The sequence below is a fragment of the Neolamprologus multifasciatus genome, chromosome 15, assembly GCF_963576455.1.
Source record: "Neolamprologus multifasciatus chromosome 15, fNeoMul1.2, whole genome shotgun sequence".
In the NCBI taxonomy this organism is placed as follows: Eukaryota; Metazoa; Chordata; class Actinopteri; order Cichliformes; family Cichlidae; genus Neolamprologus; species Neolamprologus multifasciatus.
In genome coordinates, this window is record NC_140453.1 from 23,517,884 (window position 1) to 23,538,652 (window position 20,769).

Below are 20,769 nucleotides of genomic sequence, written 5' to 3' on the forward strand. Positions count from 1 at the left end.
GAGTAGCTTTGCAGTCGTCATGCCTCACTTCAACTTTCGTTTCCATCTATTTGTGTTCATATTGCGACTCTTTTTATCTGCTTCTGTCTTTTTCTGGTCTGTTTGCTTCTTGTTCTGGATGTTGTGTGACCATTTTTCTGTTTGAACTGCTGGGTTTATCTCAAATTACACTTTAAGCTCCTGACGTTACTACATGAAGTGCGTGGATGGCACAGATTTATATTGAATCTCTTTGTGATTTCATTTGAGGTTATTTGCTTTCTCTTTGGGTCTCTGCTGCCGTTTATATTCTAGCAATTTTTGTGTGGTTTGAATGTCTTCGTGGCTCTTTTTTGGTTATTTTGTCACTATTATTTTTTGTTGTTTAGTGTCTTTTTTTATAGCTTGTTCATATTTAGTCTCCGTGTGGTCGTTTTTGGCTGTTTTCAGTCCTTCTGGGCTAGAGCTGCAAACACTTCTTCTTATATAGTTTCAGCGGCCTATAGGTATTTGTTTGTTTGTTTTTATTATTATTATTTTTGTGGGTAAAATAAGCATTTGCTGGCCTAAACAAATAATAACAGAATTATAATGTGGTTTATACGAGTGCGGTGAGGGTTCTTATGGCTTAAAATACATACAAATAATAAAACAAACCTTCATGGATTTCATCTATGCTTTTAATCTTTATGTAATGTTTTTAGTCCTTTGTGCTCATTTTTGATCTCATGTCATGCTTCAGCTGCTATTTCCAGGATCAAAAGGTGCTCTGTCACAATGTTTTAATGCCAACATTGAGAAGAAGTCCTTTAAATTGAACATCTCCAAAGACATCCCCACGTGTTGAGACAAATGAATACTGAGAGTTGCTGAAGCAGTGTTCATTTGTAAGTGAAAGTAAAGTAAAAAGCCTTCAAATAATTCAAAAGCCTTCATATCAACAATTAGAGTGCACTATTATTATTAATTTATTCAACACACAACACTCCAAAAAGTATTTATGCCCCGACTATTACATGCCAACTTTTTTGTTTGTTACAAAAGCACCATGTAAAATTCTGTGCAATCTGGATATTTACTTTTCAGTTTACACCAAACACATTTTCCTTTTAGATAAAAAAAACACCTTTGATACATTTCAGTTCAAAATAATCATTTCATGTTTATGAAGGCCCAGAATAATTTTCTTTAGACACTTCTGGCTTCAGCAAAACCAAAATTGTAATGGCTAAAAAGCTCAAATCCAAGTGGTGGGTACATCCATCTTTTATCTACAGTCTATTGACAAACCTCAAACTGTCACATAATAAAATAATAATCGATAAGAACACGTAGATCAAGGTTAGCTGCTGTACACAGAGACCCGGCATGCGTGCAGGTTTGGTCTCCGTACGGCGGCGTAAAAGGCTGTTTGATGACACGTGACTAAGAAAACAGGACGGTGAGCAGCTGTACGTCCGCCTTTCACACCGCATGAAAGAGAAGAAAGAGTTGGAGCGGGAGGAGGAGGAGTGGAACTGCAGGAATGTCTTTCACATGCAGAAATGTTTTGTGTGTGTTGCCCTGCAGCTGACCTCTGACCTTTCACCTCTGACACTGTCCTGTAATCAGACCTTTCTGTCCACATGAATGCTATATAAACTGAGCATAATGAAAAGTAAATCTTTGCTCTGTTGTAGTTCTTAAATCAATTTTCTTCTTTCCACTCATGGCCGGATTTACCTCCTGAGGGGCAAAGATTTCTTCTAGGGCCCCTCGTGACCCCCTTTTTATTATTTCCCCAGACGTCCACAAAGAAACCGGTACAGAAAGATTAACTGACATGTCAATTGACAGAAAATCAATGTGCACCACTGTGATAAGTGAATTATTGTTTAACCCTGATCATTCATCCCCTATTTCTTACTAACAAAGACCAGAAGCTTGGGAGCAATTTGTTCGTTGGGCTCTTACAGTGAAGACAGTGAACAGCAATCAAGAGGCTTTGTGCTTTCAGGTGATGCATAATTGGGACTGATGCTTGTAAAAAATACATCATCTGGCCTGTATTCAGCTTGGAAGCGTTAATGAATCATTTTTAAGGAGAAATGCCTCAAAATCACAGCTCTCTTCAGCCCCGACGAAGCCTTTGTTTTCTGTCTTTACACGTTTCCTTTCTGTGATCGTTTGAAGGAACGAATGCACAGAAAACCTGGGGAACCTTGTCCTGCAAAAAAGTATTGTTCAAATGCGAGACGTGTCTTACCAATCTGTACTGGTCTTTTGTGATAAAGAGAGAGAAGCCTAAAAGAGAAGCTGGTCAATTTACCAAACGAACAACGTTACAGCGGTCGGTGATGACCGCGAGCTGCAGGCAGTGACTGAAGGAGTAAGATCGTGTGTACAAGCAGCAGAAACTAGCTTCCTGCCAGGCTCTCTGTTAGAGGTAGGGTGAGGAGCACAGAGCTGCTAGTCCTCAACATTGAAAGGAGCCAGATAAGGGGGATGAGGCATCTTAGATCTCGAGGCCTCCTGAGATCCTCCAGGTGAGGGGTTTGGATCTTGTCTGGCTGCGAGGAGATCCACTGATAGTTGGATATTGTTCAAATTTAAGATGTATCTTTGGGTGTGTCTAATTTTACCTCTCTCTTGTTCATCTGGATTCTTAAATATTATAAATAGAGAAGCAGATAGACGTGGGCTTTTGCACAAAGCAGCAACAGAGTGGAAGAGTTAAATTCCTGAGGACACCAGGAAATACCTGAGTCACAACGACGGGCGGGCTGCCACTGCTCTGTTTCTCTCCACGTGCTCGACACCCTGCTGCAGAGGATTAAACATAACTGCCCAGTAGAACGAATGAGAGCCATAATGCTTGTAGAGACAAAAATCTTGCACTTTACCCTCAAATTCTGCAAATGTATATGCTGATAATTGAGCCACAGAAGAACCATACGCTTTCAATTACTATGTGCCACATGTTGCTTTTTAATTTTTGAAGTCCAGTAAAGAAGATTTTTCCAGGTGCTGGAGTGAGCGTTAACTGGTTATAAGAAAATGTACATTATATCTGAGTAAACACATTCCTGAAGTCTTTTAATATTATGATTAAAGAATGCAGAAGTATTAAATGTTTCCATCCAGGAAACGGTTTGCAGGCATTTTTTCCCCCTGTAAAACAGTTTTTCAGTGAGGTTTCTCTAATTTAATTGCCTGATTGCTGATTATTTCAGCTCTTGAGTGTTGATTAGTGTGCTTTTGGTATCTGTGGAAATAATGTCATGTACAGTTGGGGTTCACAGGGGCACACACACCCCTTTGGGGGGTTAATCCAGCTTCTAGTTTCAGGGTCGTAGTGACGTTTGATGAATGACCCTGAAGACTGAATTGAACCCGCAGGGGTGGAAGACTTTAATGAAGTGTAAAAATCCAAAAAATGTAGTTACGTTTTCACAAATTAAGCTGATGTCTGTGTTTTTGGGTGGATACAGTGCAGATGTTGACTTTTTGAGCAGGAGCTCATCTGACTGGCTTATATACTTTTCCGTAGTTTAATCTATAAAATTATATACAAATAACTAAGATTTTGTATATAAGAAACTAAAACTAATCTAGTGGAGTGAAACATTTCCTTTAAACAGTAATAAAACAAACTGTAAGAAATGTAACGTTCAAATTACAGGAGATTAAACTGTTGTTTTACAGTCGTTCTACTCGTTCTAAACTACTGCTTTCTTACTGTTGTATAGTATTATATTGTCAGTGCACTGTAATAATATTGAAAAAATACTGTAAAATATAAGTGCAATTCACCAGCCAAGTACCAGGAGTGTTCACAGGATTTTTTTTAAAGTCAGAGCTAAGTACCAACCCAGAACACACGAGCACACCAGGTGAGAATGTGAGTGAGTTATTCAGACCTCTGACTTCCATATGGATATGGTGTTATTGGAACTAAACATAGCTGTAAATATGTTTGATTTTATTGCACAGTAGAAGTAAAGAGAAATAAAAATGTCAAAATGTGCTGTTTTGTGCTGTAAAATGAGCAAAAAGCTTTCAGTACGTAATGTTATGTGCAGCGATTCTTTAACCCTTCATTGTTTCAAACAGAATGACAAAAAAGACATCCGGTTGCGTGAGAAAACAGTTTTCAGCTCCTTAATCTGTGACTTTAGAGAAAAACTTCTCAGTGAGTTTATGGTCTCATCTGGTAGTTTTAAGTTTTACTGAATCCAATATGGCATTCACTTTGCAGATTATGCCAGTTAGAGTCAGACGGAAATGTAAAGGCATGTTCTTGCAGGCATGACTTTTCCTTTGGTTTCACTTTCAGTTAAAGCAGAAGTCCATAGTTTCGGGGCTCAGATGGGATTTTACCAACCAAGCTGTGTGCTGTCCCTGTGTGAGTCGTCCCTCGTTGAACAAAACATAGCACAAGTGAAATCATAATACCTGTAAAATAGCCACTTAACATCCATAAAGTTATCAATAACCTGTCCGGGATTAAATTAAGGTCAACATCAAGTCTTTTCAGTCATCTTGGACAGAAGACCTTTAAGACCAAAATGCACAAAACAGTTATTTGAAAGCTCTGATCTTCCAGTTTCTTAAAAACTACAACCAAAACCTAAAGAGGTCACAGGTGACGTGATAGCAGTGATGTTGTTATTGTACAACTGTTTTTGAAAGATTTTTTCTGATTTACGTGTTTAGAAAAATCATCTTAAATCATCTCAAAACCACTGATCCTGGTCTCTAAAATGTAAAGATTTGAATTTACTTTAATGGAAACTTGTCATTTTTCCTTGCTTTTGCTTGTTTAAACCCTTTGAATTCAATTATTTGGCATGTAACTGAAGAGGAGACACTTGAATCATCATTTAAGGAGATAAGCTGGAGGGATTTTGGTTTCATTTTCTTCAAGAAGCCACAACTTGAGGTGTAAATCAAGCTGTTACCTGCAGAAAACACACAAGAAGGCAAAGAAAGCTGTTTCTCAGTTTGGTCTTTATTTTTTTTATTTTATTTTTTATTTATTTGGACATTTAGCAAAATACTGCAGAAACATCCAAAGCAGTATAAGAGCTAAGGGTTACAACAAAACCAAAATAAATAACCATCATCATAATAATAAATTAAAACATGATTGCATTCGGTTTGTCTTCAGGAGCGGCTCACTGATTGCTATAATGCCACATGAACACGCCGCCCTCACATAAGTTAAAGGAAATAAAAAGGATTTGGCTACATGATGAAAAACACAACGACAGATCACAGGTTCGACCACACAAAGCAGTAACTTACACAAATAATTTAATAAATACATAAATAAATAGAAAAAAGATTAGATATACTGTATACTGGTAATACAGAAGGCTTTGTAGAAAATAATTATCATCATATGCGCAGCCAGTGATAAATAAAAACAATCAGGTCAGTTTAAGGCAGTTTTACAGCAGGAGTCTCTAATCCAAAGGCATTACCGGCTACACTAGTTTTACTCTCTTTTGTTTTAAGTCGACAGTTACTGATCCACAGATCCACGAGCTATGTTAAAGCTAATCAGAGTGATGAGATAAGGTCTGTTCAGGCCTGCGAAGTCTGCTTTATATTCTACAGGTCATCTCCTCTCTTAGGTCTAGGAGCTAATAGCACTTGTGCAGAGATGCTAGAAAAATAAATTAACAGTCTAACTTTTTTTTTTTTTTTAAAAAGAGCTTTGAGGATCATTTTTAGTGATGTTGGGGTGGGCGTAGGTGTGGGTTACAGGCCAGGAGGAGTCAAACACACACACACACCCAGAGGCTGCTGAAGTGTCCTCGAGCAAGGCACTGAAACCTTGCAAGCTGCGTGTGAGTGGATATGTGAGGGCATGCTTGGCTCTCTGTTTTCCACAGAAAATGTGAATTATTTGAAGATAATTTTTACTCGAAAAGACACAAATAAGCAAATTTTTCACGTGTCTTTGAGGAAGATTGGATTTCGGTGTGGTTTTGTCCTTTGGAGATCTATAGCTACAGTGAAACAGAATTACTCCCAGAGTTACAACTTCTCACAAACCTCTTTACATCTGTTACTCAGTTTAAGGAAGTGTGCTTTAGGGTACAGATGGGGTTTTTTTCAGTGGAACTCTGAAATCCTCCTAAAAACAAAAAGAAACACGCGGGTGGACTCTGATTCCCGGTGTGTGCCAGTCCACAGTCCGGGATCAGCAGGCGGGGCGGAGCGGCATCTGCAGCAGGATCACCTGCCGGTTCTCGGACGGGTGGCATTTGTTGATGTGCCTCGTGAGTCCCGGTGAGCTGTAGAAGACTGCGGGGCAGTATTTGCACGAGTACACCTGTGAGGAATGCAGCAGGCGGATGTGCCGCTCCTGGCTGCCTCTGCTGGTGAAGTTCTCCCCACACACGGGGCACAGGTGGCAGCAGGAGGCGCTCAGGTTGAGCGGCGCCGCGCTCTGCTCGCAGCCCGCCGCGTCCTCCTCCTCCGCCGCTTTTGGGGACCCGTGCTGCGACGCCAGGTGTTTCCGCAGGTAGGCTTGGCGCTTAAACCTCTTCCCGCACTGACTGCAGTCGTACAGTCCGTCCTCTGAACCGGACTCGGACGGCTCGGGGCTGGGTGTGTCCCTGTCACTAGAATCCTTTGCTTCATCCGAGGCCGTCTTCGACGCGGACACCTTGTCGCTCGGCGTATTTTGCGGCTTCGGTTTGTGCCAGCGCCGATGAGAGGCGAGGTTGGCCGGGCAGCTGAACACCTTGTCACACTCGGGACACCGATACTCAACCCGGACTATCCTGGAGCATTTGTGCTGCGCCAAAGCGAACGGGTCTGCGTACGCCTCCCGGCATAGCTGACACACAAACTCCCCCAGCGGGACGTGGTCTCCTCCGGCCGGTGGCGCTCGGGGAGGTTTCTGGTCCACCGGCGCCTCTTTAATCTTCAGCCCGAGAACCGGAGACGTAGTGACATCATCCTCAAAGTGCAGTTTGCGGATGGCTTTGGTTTTCTTGGACGGCGGCTTGCCTTTGCGCTCGGCGTCGTTGGCGCAGCGCTTGGAGCCGCCGGTTGCAGCGGCGGGGAGAGTCCCGGCGGATGACGAGCTGCTCTCGGGGCGGCTGCTGTTGCTGGAGCCGATCTTCAGGTCCACCGGGGCGAAGAGGTGATCTAGGGCAGTGATGGCTGCCGGTGTGGGGAAAGACTCCGCGGAAACCGGCGAGCCGAGGCTAAAGCGGGCCTCGGAGTAGGAGCGGTCGTGCTCGTGGCTGACGGGGCGGGTGGGGCTGTACAGAGACTGATACACCGCCTCTGGGTTCCCGAACTGCACGGGCTTAGCATCCGGCTCCGGAGCCGTAGCCGCCGCCCCGCAGGTGGGCGTAGGCGTCCGCGCGCGCACCGGGATGGAGACCAGATGCGCTGAAGAGGAGGAGGAGGAGGGCGGCAGCAGCGGCGGAGCATCAGCCGCCGTTTGGTCCGTTTCTTCGTCCTCGGAGCGGACCCGGTAGGACACCGGGTTGGTTTTCTTGTTCCTTTTTACCAGGAATCCTCTGGGCATGTTTGCGGGGAGCTGAAGGCACTTTGGGCGCTGCGGGAAGAAGAAAACCACTTTCAGCAGCTCACAAAATCAAACCATCTGATGCGTCCTTTTTCTCTCTGTTTGTTTGTTTCCTCCTGCTATTGATCCCGTGTTCTCCTCCCGAGGTCCTTTCACCACAACATAGCTGCACTCTTTTTAAGGCGACATGATGACATTGTTCCCGTCCCCCCCTCGTTGCCTCATCCCCGACCAATCAGAAGGAGCCGAGGTCCCCTGTGGATTTGGGGAGTGGGTGTGGGAGGATGGAGAGGCTGATGGAAGCTAGGAGGAGGAGGGCGGATTTGCAGATTGCAAAGCAGATGTACCTGAGGGTTTTATTGTATTTCCCCCCACCACACACACGCACACACACACACACACACACACACACACACACACACACACACACACACACACACACACACACACACACACACACACACACACTCTCCCTCCTCCTCGTCTCGACCCGGGCACACGCCAGGAGTCTCCTGCTTTTACGGTCTGATGAGTTTGTATAGAAATCTACACGTGCCTCGGCTTTATGTGTCTCTTTCTGGGGGTGGTGGGGTCTCTGGTTTGGCCACAAAGGGGGCATATCCGTCCACATAACGGCCCAAAATAACAATACAGAAAAAAATGGAAGGTAGAAGAAGAAACTTCAAAGGGCTAAAATGCGCATAATAGGGAAATAAAGTACGAATGCTCAACATCATTTTAAGCAAATGTCAGTGAAAGCAGCTCCAGACTTTACCTGCTTCCATTCAAAACCTTCAGAATGTTTAAGACACTCAAAGACTTCCAGGGAAACAAACTTCCCCGAGATCAGATCTGCAGTCCGGCTTTTACGCACACGAAAGCGAGCTGAAATTCGACCTCAGCGGACAAATAACTAAACATCCACAATAATAGGGACAGATCTGAAACCACCGTGGCCCTGCAGCATGTGCGCTGGCGTGACAGTTAACTCCGGACATATGAATCCTTCATTTTACGCATACATAATTAATGTCGAGCGGAGGGTGTCCTGCTTTGCATCACAATGGACGCGCTTGTGCAAGCTGTAGACCCGTCCTGATTGAAAAGGAAATTGCACAGTTGAAAAAAATGGAAGATGAAGAAGAAGTGGGGGTCTACCCCCCCGGCACAAAAAAAGCAATCTGGATCCTAGATACTGTCGGCGCGTGCTGCGCGTAATCAGCGCGCTTTTTCTGTCTCCAAATGGGGCAAAGCGAGATTATCTGGCCGTTAAACCACATCAAACCCCGCAGGTCCAGTCTGACCCGGTCAGTGGGATGTGAGTCTGTCCTGCACCGTGAGGGATGATGGGAGGTCTGTCGGTGCAGGGCTCGAGGACACGTTTGACAGGTGCAAGATTCTGGCGTAAAATGAAGATGTGAGAGAGATGTCCGGAAAGTTTTTTCACTAACCCATTTCAAATTTTGACTGTTGGCGTGTCCAAACTGAGAGCATTCAATAAACACGCGGACACGGGTCGTTTCTTGTGTTCTGGTCTTTTTTATGATAAAATCTACATCTTATCCGCCAGTCTGTCTCTTACAAATATTTAAATCCACATTTTCCTAAAACAACATTCAAAATAACCAGTTTCAATGTGTGTTCCTTTAAAATCCACGTGTTTCGAGAACTTTCTTAAATCAGATGTTATCGTTTTTAATTTTTAAATGTTCCTCGGGTAGAAGCAGGCACATGCCTCCAAATGTTTTAAAAAAAACTCGATTTTCTGACAAACAAGCTCACATCTTTTAAAAGTGAGATTTTTTATCCAGTGTGAGCTGTGTTTAAAAAAAATAGTTAAACTTTATTTATAGGTTATTTCACCCATAATGCTCATTTCATGATAACAGGGAGTGCAGGTGGATAATTGTTTAGCAGTAACAGGTCAGCGCACAAAATGAACTAACATCTATACAAACACTGCAAAACTCTCATTGAGCGCCGTGTACAGTGTGTGTTTATTACCACGGACAACGCATTGTGATATCCACGCAGTGAAGCTGACACTTAAAGTCACTCAGCGTTTCATGTCCTACAATCTGACTTCATATTTCCACACAAGCAGTGTGCTGTTTTCTAAGCTTGCGGGTTCAGGCATATGTTCTGTGTGTGCGTTAGTGAGTGTGTGTGTGAGAGTGTGTGTGTGTGTTACTTTCCCGACAGGCTTCAGCTCAGCCTCATTAGCATACAGCTGTAGAGTGACGCCCTCCTCCTTTTCCCTCCTCCTCCTTCCAAAAAGCCACACATCCACTTTCATGTGCAGCATCTATAGGGCCCTGTGATTGGTCACACTCCTGCAGAGTCACACTTACAGTTGGCACATTGTATAGAAGAAAAAACAAAACAGGAATGTAAAAGTATGCCAGACTCTCGTTCTCATCTGGTGCAAAACACCGCTAGCACTCTGATTAATGAGAGATCTTAAGGATTAAAAAGGAAATTATCAGATGTCCACACAAGAAAAATGAATGCAAGCATTAATTTAATGGTAATAGCATGAAAAGTTAGCCAGAACTCTTACACAAAGAAAGTTTTACTGGATTAGACCACTCTCTCTCTCTATCTCTGAAAACAATTAAAATAACATTTATTTGATGGAAAGTTTTTGGATTATGTTGATTGATCGAAGCAATCTAAGAAAACACACACTTTTTAACCATTTGATGGAAAACAAATCAGTAGTGTTAATCAGTGTTTTGGTGTGAGTAATCCAGTTTGGAGACGCTGACTGTCTGTTTGCTTTCTCTGAACATAACAGGACTAAAAAATGTCACGTGACTCCTGACTGTGTTTTTGTGCTGAGCTGCTGATTTTAAAAATTCCTCCAGGACTCTAAAGATCTGATATGATAATATATTTACACATAGCAGACACAGCGTTCCTGAGCCAGCTCAAATGATTGGAGGTATCCAGTGACACATACACAATATAAACCAGTTACCACGCCACAAACAGAGTCTGATTTGTTTTAGTATTTTAACAAGCGTGAGGTCAGAGCTGGCCCGGGCAGGCGAACATGGGCAGCAGGTTTCGGTTGTAACTCAGATACTTCACAGCACTGCTCCTCAGAGCCGCTCGACTGTTCTCGTCTTTCAATTGGTCCGGAGGGCAGAGGTCCTGCAGAGACACACAGGTGGAGAGTAAAATCTCAGCACTGCACTGAGAGAGCTTCTTTTTTTCCACAGACCAGCAGGTTCTGATCGGTGCCCGACTCAAAGTGTGCCAGAGAACTCTAAGCTCGCGCTGAAGGTGGGATCGCTGTGGAGAACTGATGTGAGGAGACATGTAACTGACTCCATCCAACCGAGTACTTAATGCTTCATTCACTAAATTTTATTTCTACAGCACATTTAAAATCAAAGTATTTTACACTAAAATAAAATAAACAGGTTCCTAAAAAAGACACTACAATCTGTCTGAGGACATCTGGGATGTCTTTCCAGGGTTTCAGTGTAACAACAGCAAAGGCACAAGCTCGCTCTGACTGCTGGATGATCAGGAGTGACTGAAGAGCAGATCTTAATGATTTTATTCAGACAAAAGAAAGAAAGACTCACCCAAGCTCTGACCAAAACACTGGATGAATGTCTCAATAGAGAAAACATCCCTGATGTTACCACACAGAACTTTAAGAAGTTTAAAACACGCCTCAGTCTGGAAATTTGCAGGAAAACATGAACGACTGTTTCACATGGACAGCAATAACAATCTGATATCAGCTGGCAGGGCAGCAGGACTCCACGTGGAAGTTCCTGCCTCCGTCTCAAAATTTCTCACCTTCACAAAGACCACGTGCAAAGCTTTAACCGTGCATCGTAACCAATACAGTTTAACCCTCAGAGGGGCGTAAGTGTGATGTAGGAGATGAGAAGTGGAGCACCAACCTTGAGTTTGAGGGTCTGCTGAAGCTCCTGCTCTAAATCGGAGAATCTGTCGTGGAAAACGGCCAAACAGCTGCTCTGTGTGAAGAAACTGGAGAGAAAACCTTTACATCAGTGCTTCGGTTCAGTACCAACAACCAGAGGTTTTAAGGGAAAAGGGTGCACCCGAGTTATAACATTGACAATAACAACTGTTTCAAATCTAGATTATGTCAGAAGCTTAAATCAGAATCTGATTCCATTGCCCTGCATCTACATAATGTAGAGGTTAATTTCCACCACTGGAAACTTTCTTTGTCTGAACTGACTGTTTACATAAAAGCTCAGTGAAGCTTTGAAATAAAAACACACACACACACACACACACACACGCACACTTCCAGAAGCTTCCCTAAGTGTGTCGGCTGAATAAGCCTCAGCCGCCACACGGTCAATCGATTATCTTAACGGCTCCTGATGCTCCGTCAGCCTCCACAATGACTTTATGAGTCAGCTGACTGAGCAGCGTGATGGGGAATCGGCCTCTGTGGTTGCGAGGCTCCAGCTTTGTCTCGTCCTGGACCGACCACAAAGACAGATTGGGGAGCTGCATAAACAGATTAGGAGGTGGTGGTGGTGGGGGGACAATAGCCGTCCATGTCTGGGGGTCATTTGTGTTGAAACCTCAGAAGCAGGTCACCCACTGCTTGACAAATACCTACTCACTGGAAAGTCATGCCAACAAACACACACACACAAAGTGAGAGGACAAAGGCAGCGGAGGCCCGAATCTTCCTCGTGTGTTGAAGTGATCGGTCAGCGGTTACATGACGTCAAAGCGGCTTGTTTCTGTGCAGAACTCAGTTATGAAAACATCTGTTTTTACACAGCTGCCCACCTGCTGTCTGCCTCGTTTCAGTGCCAAAAATCACACATCAAAAAGTGAAAAACAGCAGCTTGAGTTCTTCTGTGGTCACTTACATGCATACCTGAAATTATACTCCTGCAGAGGGCTGGACAAAATAACAGAAATGCTGTATAAAACACAATAACCATGCAGGAAACACCAATCTGCCGAAGCTGCTTTATTATTCTGTCGACAACATACTGAAACCAGACATTGAGCGCTTCACCAAACTGCTCATTTCTGCCAGTCTAATGGGATGTTTTGCCATTTGTTTGCCTGCTGCTGCATCGGTCCTGACAAAGACTCGAGCAAAAATATTGGACAAAAGATCTGATTTTTATTTTTGTCCTTGTGAGGATTTGTTTTTACAGTGCGAGCAACTGATTAGGCTCCGTTGAATATGTTTGGGCACTATACTTAAAAAGTATAAGCATGAGAGTTAAAGAACAACCGTGGTTTGCTAAAAGACATCAGCAGCAGAATGTAAACGACCTTCGAAGATAGTGGTGTTTGTTTGTTTGGAGGAAATATTTCTTCTTCACTTAAAGATAACAACAAATACTCGAAGAGCTCTCGCTTTTGGTTTGACCTCCACCTGCAGACATGTAGATAATCCCAGCAGCCTTGCTGTGACCACAGTATTACTAAAGCTGCAAAAAGAACTTCAAACTAACAAAGTTTCATGTGTAAGCAGGAAAAGAAATGAAGTTTTGAAAGGTTAAACAGGCTTCAAACCTGAGGGCTGAAAATGAAAATACAGAAAACTGCAGTTCCTCTAATGACCACCAGAAGCTGGCTCCAAACATGAGTCAGTCTAAGGTTACCAGTAGAAATTATATGCGTTTACTGCCTGATGTAAAACACCTCTAAATGGTGTTGGTTCTGTTGGGGCCTTTTTAGCCATTTTAATAGAATCTTAAAATGACATAATATGACTTTCTGTATTGCACAGACCACCCAGGGAGGTTGTGATTTAATTTTGGAAAATCTGGCATTTTATTTGTATGTTACTTTGCAGTAACCAGCAGGTGTGTGTGTGTTTGTGTGTATACATAGGTGTAGATTTTTGGGCGAGGTGCACAAATCCTGGTGAAAAATGATTTGGGGGATTGTTTTTATATAAATTCAATTAAAACTGACCTGCTATGCTTTTACTTATTCATTATATATTTCAGGCTAGCGCGTATACAAATAATATGGGCAGATGTTCAGTAAAACAGTATTTGTCAGTGTTTGTCCCACCTGTACAGATCAGGGATCAGGCCCTGCTGGTAGCAGCTCAGCAGCTGGCCCAGCAGCTGCTGATGTTTCATGTAGAGACTCAGGTAATTGGAGACGGGGAGAGGCTTCAGGGACAAGCAGGTGAGCGTCTCCACAAGCTCATAGCAGTCAAGATGCAAGCAGAAGTAGTCGCCTCTCTCCGGCTGTCCCGTCACAATCGCTCTGTCCTGTAACTTTGGATGGAGGAATATGAGCACTGATCTCTGGTTCCAAGTTATAATGCAAATCTTCAAAAGCAAATCAAAATACTTGAATAGTCAATTAAAAATAATATCAACTAAAAACACTAGAAGCTGATTAATAATCTGAAAAACAAAAGTCGATTAACAGCCACATTAATTTTTAACCAATAAAAAAAGAAAAAAGTGTGTTGTATTCAATACCACAATTCAATTCAATTTTATTTATATAGCGCCAAATTACAAAAATAGTCGCCCCATGATGCTTTGTATTGGATGATAAAGACTACAATAATCCAGAGAAACCCCCAACAATCAGATGACTCCCTATGAGAAAGTACTTGGTGACACTGGGAAGGAAAAACTCCCATTTAACAGAAAGAAACCTGTTGCTTTTCAGTTTTAAGTTGAAAAAAGGTTCAGAACATGTTGTGTTAATCAGGAATTAAATTTCTTAACAAATATAATCATTCCCAGGTTACATGTTTGACATGAAACACTCAGAGATTGAACTCCTGGGCAGTGAGTGCTTACCTGTTTAACATTAGGGCCTGTCAGGTCTGTTGGAGATGGTTTGGTCACATGCAGGTAGTGATATCCTCCAGGAAGCTTACCACCTGAGGAGAGAGCAAAACACATGACACACGTTAAGATATGTCCAGATATTTATTTATTACCCCGTTATTCCATGAGTGTTACCAAGCTGTAATAACAGTATAAAGTACTCACAATACCTCAGCTTTACCTCAGAGAACTTCTGATGCACATTTTATAATTCGAGCATTTAATCAGAAAAATTGTTTGCAGGATAAATATTATTTATAATCTAACAAACCAACACTTAGAAAACACTGCAGTGAAAAGCCTGTGGTCTTATCAGTGGGAGATATCCCAGTAAGATTAGCTTCAGTGCTGAAAAATTCTGTGGCTTCAAAAATTGGACAGCAGCAAAAACATCATAACAGGCATTTCACTGTTAGCATCCACCCACTGAGGAAAACACAACTGAGACAATGAACTCAGATAACAGGCGCTGATTTAGTGTCTGTGCGCTCCCTGAACGCTGAGATCCCTTTGAAAAGTTCACGTGTGTTTCATCTCTCTGAGGAGGGCGAAGTAGAGAGGCTGTTGTGTTTATGTAACCCGCTGAGTGGCCTTGGTCGCTCGGTGAATGTGCTGCGGCACAATGCGGCATTGTTACGCCAGCTATAATTCGAGTGTCCGCCACAATAACATCGGCGCTGGGTGGGTGGGTGAAAGATTGGAAAATGTTTCACAAACACATAATGAAAAACATTCTGGCGGTATGAATTCTCTCAGATAAAAGCAGGCGACAACAGGCGTGGACAGGAGGAAGGACAGCGAGGAGAACGTCGAGCTGAAGCGACAAACCCTGAAAGTATATGCAAAGCTGAGATCTGCCCATGAATGTGAAGGAATTTTAAGATGGGTCAGCTCTTCTGGGCCCAGTGAGAAACCAGTTCAGTTGAAGTTTCCCAAGAAGATTCATTTCCATAATAAATAGACCGGCAGAGCTGGCTCCTGTTGGGAACCAATAAACGAAACCACAAAAGTGAGAATTTTAACGTCACATCGTCACCAGAGGATTAGGGCCACTGGGGGAAAAAAAGTGGACACGTCTTTTTTCTTTTCCTGAATTCTTAGAAAAAAGTTAGAATTCTGACTTTAATCTCAGAATTCTGAGAATTTTTCCAGTGGCCCTAATCCTCTCCCGTATATATATATATATATATATATATATATATATATATATATATATATATGTATGGGAATGGGTGAATGGGTCAAATTCCATCCATCCATCCATCTTCATCCGCTTTATCCGGGGCCGGGGGCAGCAGCCTAAGCAAAGAGGCCCAGACCTCCCTCTCCCCAGCCACCTCCTCCAGCTCGTCCGGGGGAACACCAAGGCGTTCCCAGGCCAGCCGAGAGATATAATCTCTCCAGCGTGTCCTGGGTCTGCCCCGGGGCCTCCTCCCGGTGGGACATGCCTGGAACACCCCACCCAGGAGGCGCCCAGGGGGCATCCTTGTCAGATGCCCGAACCATCTCAGCTGGCTCCTTTTGATGTGGAGCAGCAGCGGCTCTACTCTGAGCCCCTCCCGGATGGCCGAACTTCTCACCCTATCTCTAAGGGAGAGGCCAGCCACCCTGCGGAGGAAGCTCATTTCCGCCGCTTGTATCCGCGATCTCGTCCTTTCGGTCACTACCCACAGCTCGTGGCCATAGGTGAGGGTAGGGACGTAGATCGACCGGTAAATTGAGAGCTTCGCTTTTACACTCAGCTCCCTCTTCACCACGACGGACCGGTGCAGCGTCTGCATTACTGCAGCTGCAGCCCCAATCCGTCTGTCGATCTCCGGCTCCCTTCTCCCATCACTCGCGAACAAGACCCCGAGATACTTGAACTCCTCCACTTGGGGCAGGAACTCATCCCCGACCCGGAGTGGGCACTCCACCCTTTTCCGGCTGAGAACCATGGCCTCAGATTTGGAGGTGCTGATCCTCATTCCCGCTGCTTCACACTCGGCTGCGAACCACTCCAGTGCGAGCTGGAGGCCCTCACCCGATGAAGCCAACAGAACCACATCATCCGCAAAGATCAGAGATGAGATTCTGAGGCCACCAAAGCGAAAGCCCTCCGCCACTTGGCTGCGCCTAGAAATCCTGTCCATAAAAATTATGAACAGAACCGGTGACAAAGGGCAGCCCTGGCGGAGCCCATCACCCACCGGGAACGAGTCCGACTTATTGCCGGCAATGCAAACCAAGCTCTTGCAACGGTTGTATAGGGATCGAATGGCCCGTAGCAATGGGCCAGACACCCCATACTCCCGCAACACCTCCCACAGGACACCCCGAGGGACACGGTCGAATGCCTTCTCCAAGTCCACAAAACACATGTAGACTGGTTGGGCAAACTCCCATGCACCCTCAAGTATCCTCGAGAGGATGAAGAGCTGGTCCAGTGTTCCGCGACCAGGACGAAAACCGCATTGTTCCTCCTGTATCCGAGGTTCGACTAGCGGACGAACTCTCCTTTCCAGCACCCTGGCATAGACTTTCCCGGGGAGGCTGAGGAGTGTGATCCCTCTGTAGTTGGAACACACCCTCCGGTCCCCCTTCTTAAAGATGGGGACCACCACCCCGGTCTGCCAGTCCACGGGTACTGCCCCTGATCTCCACGCAACATTGCAGAGGCGTGTCAACCAGGACAGCCCTACAACGTCCAGAGCCTTCAGGAACTCGGGGCGGACCTCATCAACACCAGGGGCTCTGCCACCAAGGAGTTGTTTAACTGCCTCAGTGACCTCGCCCCCGGAAATTGGCGGGTCATTCCCCTCATCCCCAGACTCTGCTTCCTCCTCGGAAGATGCGTCAGTGGGATTAAGGAGGTCCTCGAAGTATTCCTTCCACCGCCTGACAATTTTCTCAGTCGACGTCAGCAGCGCTCCGCCAGCACTATACACAGTGCAGGTAGAGCACCGCTTTCCCCTCCTGAGACGCCTGACGGTTTGCCAGAACCTCTTCGAGGCAGTCCGAAAGTCTTTTTCCATGGCCTCTCCGAACTCCTCCCACACCCGAGTTTTTGCTTCAGCCACTGCCCGAGCCGCATTCCACTTGGCCTGTCGATACCTGTCGGCTGCCTCCGGAGTCCCACAGGCTAACCAAGCCCGATAGGACTCCTTCTTCAGCCTGGTGGCTCCTTTCACCTCTGGTGTCCACCATTTGGTTAGGGGATTACCACCACGGCAGGCACCAACCACCTTGCAGCCGCAGCTCAATGCAGCAGCTTCAGCAATGGAGGCGCTGAACATGGTCCATTCGGACTCAATGTCCCCCGCCTCCCTCGGAATGCTGTTGAAGCTCTGCCGGAGGTGTGCGTTGAAGATCTCGCGGACTGGGGCCTCTGCTAGTCGTTCCCAGCACACCCTCACTACGCGTTTAGGTGCACCAGGTCTGTCCAGCGTCCTCCCCCGCCACCTGATCCAACTCACCACCAGGTGGTGATCAGTTGACAGCTCAGCCCCTCTCTTTACCCGAGTGTCCAGAACATATGGTCGCAGGTCTGGTGATACGATTACAAAATCGATCATCGACCTACGGCCTAGAGCGTCCTGGTGCCACGTGCACTTATGGACACTCTTATGTTCGAACAAGGTGTTCGTTATGGCCAAACTGTGATTAGCACAGAAGTCCAATAACAACATGGGAGGAACGGCCTCCCTGATCTGAACCCGAGCGGTGGGTCAAATTCAGAGAGAGTAATTTTGCCACGGGGGTAAAAAAAGTATACATTATTATTATTATTACTGCAGATGGAAATACATCTTTTGCTGTTGTTAACTCTTCTCAATTCAAGACTAATTTGACCCATTCTGATTATTTTCAGCCCCATATTTTTAATTTTACTCACCTTTGCATGTTTCATGGCTGAAAATAATCCTTCAAAATTATTCTGCCTTTAAGGCAATTCCCTTAAGCTAAAGCTAAAGCTACTGCTTTCTGAAGCTAGTCTTCAGAAATACTGAACATATTACAATAAAATTATCCATCAATCAAAACTAAACCTCGGTTCTAATCAGACCTTGAATCTTGGCATGCTTGTACAGCAGTACCAGACGATCTGTTTCAGGTGGAGGCGCCTCGGCAGGCTCCATGGTTGGATCAAACAGGGGCAGCATCATGGCTGCCAGGTCCTGGCCCACTTCCTTGGAGTTAAAGTTGGCATGTGTCCACTCATCTATGTAGTAACGGCGGGAGAATTTGGTGAGAGGCCCGGCAGCCCAAATGGATGAATTGGTGGTTCTGAAGCTGGAGTTTATGACAAGCCTGCCATCAAATACCAGGAAGGACTTGTTGAAGCTGTTGAAGGCGTCGTAATCGACTCCTTTATTGGAGAGGTTGATGAACACCTGAAAGGACAAAAAGAGCCATCGTGTCTCGAGGTGGAATCTTTATTGGATTCACACTTTACACGATCCAACATCTACCTGATGTTTTTACCTTTCTTCTTTTATGTATATATATCTGACAAATACGAGCTACAGATGGGGAACAAACTGGGGGCAAGTCTTTGAAAGAACAGAGGAGTCGACCCCTGCTGGCCACTACAAAGAATGCAGGTTAAAAGCCACAGCTTCACTTTGCAAACACAAAACATACACATCCATTTTTTTAACATATTCAGTCTGTGCTTGAAATTAAACTTCCCAAATTAAGATGATAAATATAAGATGGCTCTCGAGTGGTGAGGCTTTCAGGAAACTAAATACTGACACAGATGATTATTCATCTTGACTCTTGATTGATTCCTCTTGACTCAGCTGCTCAGAGTCAAGAGGCCTGAGTGATGAACAAACCCATGATATGTTCTTTGAAAAAACAAAACTCTGGAGGTGGAATAAAATTGTCATTTATTAAACTTATAGGTACTTTGGGGTTTTGCATTCATTGTTTTCCTAAATACTTGTGTGTCTGTCTTCCACAGCATGTGAAATACACACAAACTAATGACAACAGGACCTTGCACACAGCAGAATTTTAACAAGAAAATTCAACACAAACCCAGAAGCAGAACCATCTTCTTTCTGAGACAATGGAAGTCATGGAAATGGGAAACACACCAACATCATTTTGTGCTTGACAAACACAGTTTGCTTCCAGGAGGGAAATTAACATCCAACCAAGAGCCACAATCTGGAGAATTCAGCCGCTCAAGCTTTTCCAGCTCTACCAGGCACCTTGGCCAGTAACCCACCATTGTTTGGATATAATTTCTTTTTGTAAGAATTAATAACCCGTCTGGATGAGCACTGAAAGCATCCGGTGGATTTTGAAAGCATCAGAAATTCTGACTTACTCCACACTGCAGATGGAGAGGCTCTGCATCAGTGGTAAACGATGCCGATGTGAGCGGGTCGGGTTGTTTGCCATTGTTAAACTGGGCCAGCACACAGTTATGGTGGATCTGGACCATGGCGTTCTCCATGGCCATCGCCACGGCTTTTTCTACAGATGAGTCCAAGAAGCTGGAGACGCCTGGCTCAGGAGGCAAGAGGACAAGATGGATACGAGATCCACGAATGCCGAGGCTCAGCAGAGTCTCTACGGTGGTGTAGATGTCGATGTTGTTTCCGTAGACAATGGCATTATCTGAGAAGACGCAAAGAAGGAAACACAAACCTATGTTAGGTTTGGCAGAAAAGTGAATTCCTCTTAAAAAACATACATAAACATTCATTGTTTATGTGAGGTGGTTAATGGTTAAAGTTACTGGTTAAAGTTACTAAGCCGCATGATACACTTGCATAAATATGAGTACTTGGCCGTTTTCCTACGTGAACTTTGGACGGCTTCAGGACAGTCAGGTCGGGATTTTTTTTATCACATGTAGCACACAGGAGGAAATAACCAACTTCACAAATACTCACATGATGCAGTAAAAGCACCAAAATATTGGTCAGTATTTTTATTGAAAACTGTGTGAGTCAACCCAAAGTGCAAAAAGGACCAACAGAGAAGGCAGTGAGAAGAGAAACCCAAAACATGATGATGACCAAATCATGAAAATCACATAAAAGAGAAATATAATGAACTGATAATATAAAAATAACAAAATAAACAAAAACAGAATTAGAGAAAAATAAAAGAATAAAACAAAAATCATTGTTGAAATGTTGACAGTGGACTTGGGCACGAAGTGGACTTCACTTAGACGGCAATAACAATAACAGAAGAAGCCCGATCAGCTTCTATTTCTATGCAAGAGGTTGGACTTGGAAGGAGAATATGATGTTAACATATTGTGGAGCAGTTCTACGGCAGGCTTTAAAAACAAACAGGGATAAACAACTGAGAGATTATAAAAACATGGAAAACTTTTTCTATGTCCTTAAACTGTCTCAGCGATGGTTTAAACCAGGGGTGTCAAACTCAAATACACAGTGGGCCAAAATTCAAAACTGG

General features: G+C 44.3%; 2 protein-coding genes across 4 annotated transcripts in view; both read right to left on the bottom strand.

Moving 5' to 3' along the window:
* Nucleotides 1-4,953: 4,953 nt before the first annotated feature.
* Nucleotides 4,954-9,903, bottom strand: insm1a (insulinoma-associated 1a). Its single transcript, XM_085134199.1, has one exon. It carries the CDS (start codon nucleotides 7,511-7,513, stop codon nucleotides 6,170-6,172), a length of 1,344 nt encoding a protein of 447 aa, XP_084990325.1. The 5' UTR covers nucleotides 7,514-9,903; the 3' UTR covers nucleotides 4,954-6,169.
* Nucleotides 9,904-10,017: 114 nt separating this feature from the next.
* The window catches only part of cfap61 (cilia and flagella associated protein 61), a 53,990-nt gene continuing 43,238 nt past the window's right edge, over nucleotides 10,018-20,769 (bottom strand). For 2 of the 3 annotated variants that reach the window (XM_085134195.1, XM_085134197.1), the window contains exons 19-24: nucleotides 19,664-19,956; nucleotides 18,389-18,716; nucleotides 14,314-14,396; nucleotides 13,562-13,827; nucleotides 11,437-11,524; nucleotides 10,018-10,669 (exon numbers count right to left, since the gene is read on the bottom strand). In XM_085134195.1, the coding sequence (XP_084990321.1) occupies nucleotides 10,544-10,669; nucleotides 11,437-11,524; nucleotides 13,562-13,827; nucleotides 14,314-14,396; nucleotides 18,389-18,716; nucleotides 19,664-19,956 (1,184 nt within the window). In that variant the 3' untranslated portion in view covers nucleotides 10,018-10,543. The remainder of the gene's footprint in view (nucleotides 10,670-11,436; nucleotides 11,525-13,561; nucleotides 13,828-14,313; nucleotides 14,397-18,388; nucleotides 18,717-19,663; nucleotides 19,957-20,769) is intronic. The other variant, XM_085134196.1, reaches the window with a different exon arrangement.

Excerpts from the sequence above, each read along its gene's own strand:
- insm1a (XM_085134199.1), bottom strand. The coding sequence starts at position 7,513 with ATGCCCAGAGGATTCCTGGTAAAAAGGAACAAGAAAACCAACCCGGTG.